The following is a 10,799-nucleotide window of genomic DNA, read 5'->3' as shown; positions in this document are numbered from 1 at the left end:
AAAGGAAACCTGCACATGTCTCAGTTTACCACAAGGGGGAGCGCACCAGCTGGCAATGTGATTATGTTTGTACCATTCTTATTGGATTCACCTGTGTTCCAGATATTATGCAAAATGTAGCAGTGTTAAATATTCCACTAGATATATAGGAAACAGCATCTGTTTTCACAGTGCTGAAATGCCACCTGCATTATATCCAAAGTCCAGTGGTAACACATGGGCACCCCAAAAAAACCAAACCGGATAACCAGTGCAGCTGCTTGCTGAATCAACACAACAGCCACTGCACCATGTATCATGTGTCGCACTGTAGCATCTGTATTTTGAATTGGCTCAGTAAATATCCCATACAAAATGCATTACGTAATGCACACAAGATTTGTTTTGAAGGTGCGTTCCAATCATTTGTACTGTATACAAGATGAATGCGTGTGATGAAATTAAACAGATACTGTATCTAAAGTAATAATTAAAAAAGGAAATTCCCTTTAATTATAAGAACACTGCTGGGAAAAGGGTAAAGCACCATTCACAAAGAACGCACTCTTCATACTTTATGTGTCTGCACTATACTGAGACCACGATCATCAATAAAAAATATACCTTCAAAAAATACATTGTGAGCTTTGTGGTCTAGAGACCGTAACCAATTGGCTGATTTTTTATTTTTAAAGCCACTAACAGAGGAAAGTGGAAGCAATCTGTCTTAATAAGTATCAAAGCTTTTATGCAGCTGCTATTGTCCAAAAGTAATTGGATTTTGCAGAGTAAGAAAAGGAATCTCATTTCCTAGTCCGAGCTGCATTGAGATCATTGTGCTGTTGAAAGGCTGGATCATTAGTGGATGTGGGCTACGATTTCTATTTTTAATCTGGCAGATTGCCCTGATGAGTTGAACTATGAACAGAACAGGTAGAAGCTTTTAAAGATGAATCCTATCCATGGCAACTGTTGCTACACGCTGGAAGGTATTGGGTTGGCACTGGGCATGGCGCAAGCCTTGAAAACATTGGGAATTGAAGGGAAACAACAGAACAACTGGATATTATTGGCTGGATATTACAACATGTGCTTGACATGTCACAGATCAGGTCAAATTGATATCTCGTCCAATATGCCCAATTTATTCACTTAACATTTTGCTTGTTTTATTCCTGCACACACACAATATGTGCTTACAACATCCTACGAGTGAGATCTGCTGTCTAGTGGTCAAACACATCTGGTAGTCTCTGCTTGAGCAATGCCCATGACTGGATGACATGGAAAGCACACAGAGTTATGTGTCTGACTGCAGCCAGTGTCAGTGTTCCTCACAGTCCATAAGAAAGCACTAGCATTACAGCCCTGCACTGACAACCACACTGCAGTGCTATGTTAATGGAGAGGGTTTGCAGATACTTAACAGAACCCCAGTACTGGTGAGCATTCGGCTCCTTGCAGGGGGTCTTTACACCAACTTTGTACAAGAGCAGACAGGCACCTTGCCTCGGAACACTCGGGCTTCTCGGGGATGGAACGTTACCATGGAGACAAACAATCATTCTCTCCATCAAAAGAGAAGAAAACAGAGGTTTCAGGTCTTTTGTGCTGTACAGCAGAGAACACGAAGCCCTGGCCAGATGAAAGGAGCTGCTGTCCTTAAGCACAATAATATAGTAATCAATGGAAGAGTGTATAATCAAAAACAGAGCAAAAAAAAAGAAAGCATGCTTCAGTCTCCCGCATGCTTCAGTCTCCTGTATGCTTCAGTCTCAGCACTGTTCCTCATCTTTACTCATCTTGTTCCCAGTGAAAGGGGGGCACTGTGTGTTTGTGTTTCACAATGTGCAGTGTTTCTCCAAGACCCTAATTGCATGGTTTGAATCCCATGGTACTGAAGTCTTACTTCCTATTATAAACTGCATGTATTGGTTCCATTGATTTTATTTACTTCTATATGAAAAAAATACAGTTCTCCTATTTACAGAAGCAAACCAGGACCGATGTACAGATGCTGTATATCTGCACAAAGGGGCTGTGCTGCTGTAAGAACTGACAGCCACAGTAGAATCACACTCTATTCTGGGCTTGTCTGCATGAGAAACTTGTGCCATGCTTACTGGATTCACTAGACCTCCAGCCTTCTACCATTTTAAGAGATTAAGCACAATACAATTCAATACAAATGAATTATATAGCGCCTTTGATGCCAAGGCATCCCAGAGCGCTGTACAAAGTTAAAAACAAATAAAATAGCTCACGTATACAACACACTCCAGTTATAACCAATTATTTAAAAGCACATTAAAAAAAGTGTGTTTTCAATTTAGATTTAAAAGAATCCAGTGTTTCAGCCTGCCTAATGGTAACCGGACTAGAGTTCCACAACCGAGGAGCACAACAGCAAAAAGCTCTAGCTCCAGCTGTTTTAAGGCAGCTGTTTTAAAGTTCTGCATTTTCTGATCTCAAAAAATGACTAGGAACATACAGAGTCAGCGGTTCATGGATGGCCCTAATCCATGAAGGGCCTTATAAATGATTACAGCAACTTTTAAATCCATTGGGTATCTCACTGGTACCCACTAAAGCAAACCCCTCCTATTCTAGTGCCTATATGCTTATTATACTCATTACCCATTGCCCTGCAGTAGCTCGGTTCCCTGAATACCCAGTGAATACAGAGCGGTGGCTTGACAGGATCATTTTTGGATTAACAAAGAACACCTTCCAACGTTTGCTTTCTGGCTACCCGAGTGTCAACCTATCAGCGTAAATGTGATTAAAACCATGTCATATGAAAGAAATATACAGTACTGCTATACAGTATCACAGTCATTTGCTGGGATTACAGCAGCTTGTCCATTGCACACCACACACATTTCTGCCATGCAAGTCCAGCATGAGAAAGTCTTGGTCCATGTGCTGGCTGTTGTGTATGCCCCTAGTCAGCCACTAGGGGGCCCTACTCCACCAGCCGTTGACCAAAACAATTCAGAAACTTGATCTGTCAAACTGGTGCTGCAGATTGCATGGATTTAAATGCAGCCTGCAGTGTGCCCAGTTTGTATCTCACTAGTGTCTTTACATGAAAAGACAAACAAAATCAAAATCTTTGCATAATAGAAAATGCCTTTCGAAATATTAGCGCTAAACGTTTCGAGGATTGTGTTCTGAAATGAGTTAGAAAACAAAGACAGTTCATGTTACAGAACTATCTGAATTCCAGCTTTGAAACATTCAGAATTACAAAACAATGATGCTCATTTTACAATAGTGCTAAATGCTTCGGAAAGCGTCATGGACAGAGCTGGTAAACAAGGAGAGAAATAAACTGCAGAGCATAGTGGGAAAAAACAACTCATTGCATTATGGGAGCTGTAGTCATCTCTGCTCCAGAACTACATATTGCAAGGTGTTCAGTATTAAAATGGCACACCCATTCCCAAGCTCTTGCACGCTCAGTAAGCACCACAGCACATAGCTGAGCTTCTCTTTCTGTGATAGAATCATTCAGCTAGCAGAGTGAAGCATGCATTCCGTTTCCCAAACTCCACTTTCAGACGGCTCTCCGCCAAAACAGTAAAATTCCCATAAGGCTCTTGCACTTAAGCAGTGAGCTGTGTTAATGTGAACATCATGCCCTGCCACACCGCCTAGGGAGCACAACCATCAATGTAAATCTTCCATAGTCTGGTGTGCACACAACCATCAATGTAAATCTTCCATAGTCTGGTGTGTGCACAACCATCAATGTAAATCTTCCATAGTCTGGTGTGCACACAACCATCAATGTAAATCTTCCATAGTCTGGTGTGCACACAACCATCAATGTAAATCTTCCATAGTCTGGTGTGCACACAACCATCAATGTAAATCTTCCATAGTCTGGTGTGCACACAACCATCAATGTAAATCCCTTGCTCTAAAAACATACTTGTCTCAAACAGTAATTTTTTTTTTTTTATTTCTTTTTTTTTACTAAAACTTCTTGGACAGCCTAATACTTAAAATAAAATGTAGCCACTTACACCTACTCCCCCCTTTCAATGGCAGCATTAACTATTGACTCCTTTAATTGACTCTTAACACAAAGGCAAGGGATTTGCAGGACAGATTAACAGTTCAGGGGGTTCACATGCAATTTTATGTAGGTCAGGAACAATACGGTATCCACAAGATTACAGCTGGCACTCATAAAGCCACTATCCCCTAACAATGTTCCAGAAAGGAACTTATTTGGGGCAATTAGCTAAGCCCCCACCCCTCTGTCCACCCCTTCATTAGTAAGGGTTTTTAAACAAACTAAGACAATGAATAAGAGGGGGGAGGGTGGGGGAGTCCTTCTCCTGAGCAGCCCGGGATAATTACTCTGCCTCCTCTGTAGTCTGAATGAAGTTTGAATAATGTTTTTCTTACTGTGGAGCCAAGGCAATGAAACTTGGGTGTTCAAGCTGTGATAATCCCATTAGTGGAGAGTGGCTTCATTTTTTGTATTTACGTGTGTATATATATATATATATATATATATATATATATATATATATATATATATATATATATATATATATGTATATTATTATTATTATTTGTTTATTTAGCAGACGCCTTTATCCAAGGCGACTTACAGAGACTAGGGTGTGTGAACAATGCATTAGCTGCAGAGTCACTTACAATTACGTCTCACCCGAAAGACGGAGCACAAGGAGGTTAAGTGACTTGCTCAGGGTCACACAATGAGTCAGTGATTGAGGTGGTATTTGAACCGGGGACCTCCTGGTTACAAGCCTGTTTCTTTAACCACTGGACCACACAGCCTCCTATATATATATATATATATATATATATATATATATATATATATATATATATATATATATATATATATATATATATATTGCTTAGTGGGAACTGGGTGGGCAGTTGGTGGGAAGGGGTTAAGGATGAATACCTCCCCTCACCCCCAAAGCAACCCCCCAGTGAATCTACCCCCTCCCTCCCCCTCTACTTGTGGATTTGTGTTGGGGTGTAAGTGCGCTCCAGTAAACAATCAGACCATTTATCTGTGTTAGACTCAAGTAGCCTGTGAGAGAGAGAGAGGCAAACGAGGCGCCCTTCGTCTCCGTCTCTGTTTGCTAATGGGAAGGAATGATGAAACACAAACCGAGCCAACATAAGACAAAAGCAGCCAATGGAACCGAAGCATGCTTCTCATCCGCCTTGAGGAGCAGAATAAAGACCCGACCTGTCAAAGAAGTGATCAACTGAAAAATAAAACAATCAGATTATTTCACCCAAAGCTAGTGCTATCCATGAAAAGAAAGTTTTCAAAGGATCCTCATTTGGCAAAAAGCAATATGCTTTTTTTTAAATGGTTTTCAGTTTTTCTGGCAGGAGACAGACCCTTCCGTCCGGCAGTATTGCCAATCATGATCAGCCAGAGCCTGGGATCATAACATCTACCTCACTCCCCAAGCATGCGTCTTAACGACTGTGCAAGGGGTTGGGCCTGACTGGGGAGGATGTTAATACAGATTATATACCATTACCTTCTCTCACCTGTAGGGGCAGCACTGCATGCAAAGGAGCTCCCACTTTCTGCAAACATTCAAACTAAACCTGCAGAAATTCTGTTGCTTGTTATTATTATTTACTAAAGTGAATGTCACAACAGTACAACACAACTGGAATTACTTTTCAGTATTACTTATTGGAAGAAAAAAATAGATTGAGTGGCAACTTTTAGCAGTAAGTAGTCACTGTCACAACGCTTCTAAAGGGTTGCTGTGTGGTAGAGAAGCACAGTAAAATCACAGTGTGATCACAGTAAAGCACAGCCAGGAATGGAAATCCCAGATAAGTATGGTGGAGCACATGTTAACCAAGGTAAACAAAGGTAAGTGCATGGGGTGAACACGGTACAATCATAGCAAACGTGCATATTTACCCTGGTAACTGTTATAAGGGACATGCAAGCCCCACATGGTACATGTGAACTGGAACCCATATTAGCACATGCTGCTGCTGCCTCAAGCATTGATGCTCTCTGCCAGTGCAGACTGGGTGCATGGCACACAGGCAGTGATCTGCTGTTTACTTAAGGTATTTCTCTACAGATCGGGGGCTGGTTGTATACAAGTGTATTAGACCAGCAAAAGGAATGCCACCCTTTACACCGCAGCTCGGGTTTGCTGCCACAATCAATAGCGGACCTTTTATTTGAGAATCACTGCTTATCCGGTGGCTGGAGGGACCGCTTTCAGTGACGGAACCGCAGCTGACAGCTAGTAAACAGAAGACTCAGGTGAGTCACCGGGACGCGGTATAATTAATATACACAATAATAAATAACGCGGTTAATAAAGAATGGGAAAACAGTGACTGGGCAAGGGTTATGTAACATTAAAATCATATTCAGAAAATCCCAGACTCCGTGTCAAGCTATACGAAATATTATTGAAGACCGTTATGCAGTAGCCTGTGTGTTATACTACACACTAATAAATAATACAGTACCAGTTAGAACAGATAGTTATCGAACTCGGTAATATTCATAATACATCGTGTTTGTATAGAATCAGCAGGCAAGTTTCATACACATAAATGTTACGGCTTAATATTTATATACTAGGCTACGGTACGATGTCAAGAATATTTACCTGATGTTTTTATTTTATTTTATTTTATTTTATTTTATTTGTCAAACCGTAAATACTAAAAATGTACATGCTAAATGGGAATAAATTAATATTTAACGTCGAGGTCCCAGCCGAAAGGGATTGGTGTGTGTGTGTGTGTGTGTGTATACACTTTTTTTATTTTTTATTGTGTCTGATTTTTTTTTTTTTTTTTTTTACTAGCTCTTGTAAATTGTGCCAGATCTAAGCTAGTGTATGTGATTTAATTTCCTGCCATACTGGCCTGATGTTTGTTGTAACACTGCAAACGTTTAGTCTGTGGCTTCGGGTACCTGTGTTGTGCTGTCAGGGCCTATCACATATGATGTGCCGTCATTGTTTTGTTTTAGTCACCGGAATATGTATACTGCTGTGTGTGTGGTGGTGATGGGGAGCAGAATTAGCAGTGTGAGTCTGGTTTTCTGCACGCTTGGAGACCCCTTTTTAAAAACTGTATGGATCAATTTTTTTTTAAAAAAACTACTTTTTCATTACCCCTAATATTTAAGAAACAATACTGTGATGGGGCAGATTATAGGGCTAATTAAGTCAGCCTTCACCCTCAGCAGACAAATGACTTTAGGTTTTGGAAACACAGAGGGCTGCATTCATTTCCAAAATATTTCAAACAAAAATCATTTCTCAAGCCTGGTACTTAATCTGGAACCAAAGTTATGTATGCAGAGAAATACAGGAGATTCTATTGCTGATTCAGCAATAGAATCAGCATTTCAAGGTGCTCCCTGCCTGTGTTCCTCTGTGTGACGGTTAGGTCAGAGAGTTAAACCCTTTTTCTAGCACACAGACATCTTCTGGTCTGGGATTGGCCATCCCTTACGTAATGCACTGTAAATGATTTATTGATCTGTGAATGTGGTGGACCCAGGCAGAATCAATCCAGTGTCGGTGATGTCATCTCTCTGTGGACCTGGTGTGGGATGGGGCTCTTGCACTGTGTGTCAGAGATCCACAGAGCAGGCAGCCCAAACGCAGCACCTGCCAGTTTACTCACGCGGATTGCATTCTCAAGAGCTTTTAAAGGGGGAAACAGCATCTTTATTTAATTTCATTTAGTTTAAATGCATAGAATTTTAAAAGATGAATGATGGTGAGAGTCTGAGGAAACCAGTAAAGGATACATAATCACATCTGGTAATTGTATTTGTTATTCTGCTATGAAAGTGTATAATAATTTAGTTTTACAGTACCTGGTCAGATTGGATTTTGCTACAAAAATATATGAAAAAAAAGAAATATTATATTAAAATAAACATTTTCTTTACTGCACAGAGCAAGAGTAGATCTTATTCTTAATTGTTATCGTGGATAATTTGTATACAATAGTAACTGTTCAGCTTGGTTGTTTTTTAAACATGCAATCTATTTCCTGGACCTGTGTATTAGGCATTTGGGGGGTATTTCCTTGGGAATCAGAACGCAGAATGCTTGCCGTCTTTAATTCAATTGGTTACAATGGGTCTGTGGCCAGTACTGTATACAGGGTGATTGAGAAGTCATTTGGCCAGACTGCAATGCTGCTGTCTATCAAGACGAATGGAGCCCATATAAAGAAGTTAATACACTTTCAGGTGTCGGCAGTCCTAAAATCTTGTTGCATATCGTTTGCCAAGCTTCATTTCTCTGCAGTGCTCCGACCCCCTCCCAGCAGCAGCTGCCGACTGACTTCATGATCACCTTGTATGACAAGGTCTTATCGTGGTGCCTTCATGATCACCCTGTATGACAAGGTCTTATCATGTTGACTTCATGATCACCCTGTATGACAAGGTCTTATCGTGGTGCCTTCATGATCACCCTGTATGACAAGGTCTTATCATGTTGACTTCATGATCACCCTGTATGACAAGGTCTTATCATGGTGCCTTCATGATCACCCTGTATGACAAGGTCTTATCGTGGTGCCTTCATGATCACCCTGTATGACAAGGTCTTATCGTGGTGCCTTCATGATCACCCTGTATGACAAGGTCTTATCGTGGTGCCTTCATGATCACCCTGTATGACAAGGTCTTATCGTGGTGCCTTCATGATCACCCTGTATGACAAGGTCTTATCGTGGTGCCTTCATGATCACCCTGTATGACAAGGTCTTATCATGTTGACTTCATGATCACCCTGTATGACAAGGTCTTATCATGTTGACTTCATGATCACCCTGTATGACAAGGTCTTATCATGGTGCCTTCATGATCACTCTGTGTGACAAGGTCTTATCGTGGTGCCTTGATTGAAGCCATTTTGATTACTAGACAGGCTACCACTGCATCTGCTCTTCTGTTGTGATGCATGCAGATCTGCCCTGTAGTCTGACACCCAGGGGTATTCTTGTGTTCTAAGCAAATACAGTTGTTTGTTTGTTTGTTTTTGTTTTTTGGGGGGTGTTGGCTGACTGCATTAATAATCTTTTTTCTTTTTTGCAGGAAATAGGACTCGCCATGCTGTGAACCACGCTCAGAACCCTGTATGCGAATCCACAGCCTAAAGACTTGTATCTCTTTTCCACTTGTCCATAACGTCTCTCTCTAGAGGATGCCCAATCCAATCATACTCCATTAATTAGATAGCCATGTGGACTTCACTGTAGCTCTGCCTGAATTACAGTCTTGGGTGGTGTGCTGTTGACAGGCACATCCTAAATGAAATCTATTTATTATTTTTCCCATGGAACTGGAATATAAATCTACAGCAGTTTACTGTATTCAGCTGCATTACACAGTTAATCTGGGCAGCCAAGATTGTGACGACAGTAAAGTGGAACTGGTTTCTTGAAATGAGACCACACGCTTTAGGAATGGAGGGCCCTGGCACAAGACTTGAACCTCTCAAATTAGCTTCCTTAACCAAAGAAATTCTGTTGCACTTATAAATAAAAAAAAAGACCACTCCGTCTGCTATAAACAGCATGGAGCTCTCGTGTTGATATTTAGTAAGCAGGCTGAGTGCCCCTTTTTACACTAACTGTGCAAAGTTTCTAGAGGCTGATTTGAAATTTCATCTGTCAGCCACGTCTGTTTCCCTTGCTGCATATACATTTATACAGACTGAGGCCCCAGCTGGTTTCAATTGGCTGCTACCAAACCGTTTGAAATGGACGGGCAGGAAGTGGAGGATATCAGCCCGGCGTTGGAGGTCACTGAAGACTTCCTACACTGTTTTGACTGCCCTGTAGAGAACGGACAGCAGCAGCAGCAGCATGAGAATTACAGCATACAGGAGGTGCCTGAGCTCGCTGGGCAGAAGGGCTTCATGAGCAAGGCTGGGAAGACTCACGCAGTCGAGATCCGAAACAGTTCCCTCCAGAGCAACGGCGGCACTTTCTGGGGCTTGCTGAGCAAGGAGCAGCTGAATAAGGGCCGCGATGCAGCCGCCAACAACCTGGAGTGGGCAGAGAAGAAAGAGGTGCCCTCCTTCAACATCTTCAGCATGTGTCAGGGCAGAAGGAGCAGGAGCAGGGCCCGTTCCACCAACGACCTGGCGAGCCAGGCCAAAGAATCGGCAGCCTTCACACGTGGGCACAACCGCTCAAGGTCCGACGCAAATTACAAGTCTGTCCCCGATAACGGAGTCCCCTCCCTGGAGAGGAATCTGGCTGTCGTCAGTGACCTGCAAAGGAAAGAAGGTAGGGAGTGTTGAAGAAAATCTGTTATTTTAAACTTCTTGAAATGCAATACGTCTTCTCCTCATCACAATGCACAGTTCTATCGGTCTGAGGCTGTGTGACTGTTGAAGAAGACAGTATGTTGGTATTACATGAAGCTTGAGACTTGTTGCGATTTAGTTTTCCAGAAACACAGACAGGGTTGGGGTGTCAATTCCTGTTTTTCAATTTCAATTCCATTTCCAACTTCTATTTAAAATCAGCTCCCATTCCCTTTTAATCAATTCCAACACATCATTGATACAAATTGTAATCTGTATTCTGTTATAATGAGCTTCTCACAGGGGCAACAAGTTACTTCAGTGAAAGCAGTTTAACAATCACAACAATTATGTCTCTAATATATCAATTCCAATTCCTTCTAAGGAATGGGAATTGGAATTGGGAATTGATTTTAAAAAGGAAATGGAATTGGAATTGACCCCGACTGTGAGCACAGGTTCCTATCACATCAATAAAGCCAC

General features: G+C 41.5%; 1 protein-coding gene across 3 annotated transcripts in view; it reads left to right on the top strand.

Moving 5' to 3' along the window:
• Window positions 1-5,694: 5,694 nt before the first annotated feature.
• Window positions 5,695-10,799, top strand: part of LOC117427124 (pleckstrin homology domain-containing family M member 3-like) — a 48,478-nt gene continuing 43,373 nt past the window's right edge. Inside the window, exons 1-2 of one of the 3 annotated variants that reach the window (XM_059034061.1) lie at window positions 5,695-5,875; window positions 9,098-10,296. In XM_059034061.1, the coding sequence (XP_058890044.1) occupies window positions 9,765-10,296 (532 nt within the window). In that variant the 5' untranslated portion in view covers window positions 5,695-5,875; window positions 9,098-9,764. Of the gene's footprint in view, window positions 5,876-6,006; window positions 6,284-9,097; window positions 10,297-10,799 lie in introns of those variants that run through there. The other 2 variants (XM_034045518.3, XM_034045517.3) reach the window with 2 other exon arrangements.

This window comes from Acipenser ruthenus, chromosome 11 (genome assembly GCF_902713425.1).
Source record: "Acipenser ruthenus chromosome 11, fAciRut3.2 maternal haplotype, whole genome shotgun sequence".
NCBI lineage: Eukaryota > Metazoa > Chordata > Actinopteri > Acipenseriformes > Acipenseridae > Acipenser > Acipenser ruthenus.
Note: the sequence above shows the minus strand (reverse complement) of the source record. Positions and strands in the feature narration are given on the sequence as shown.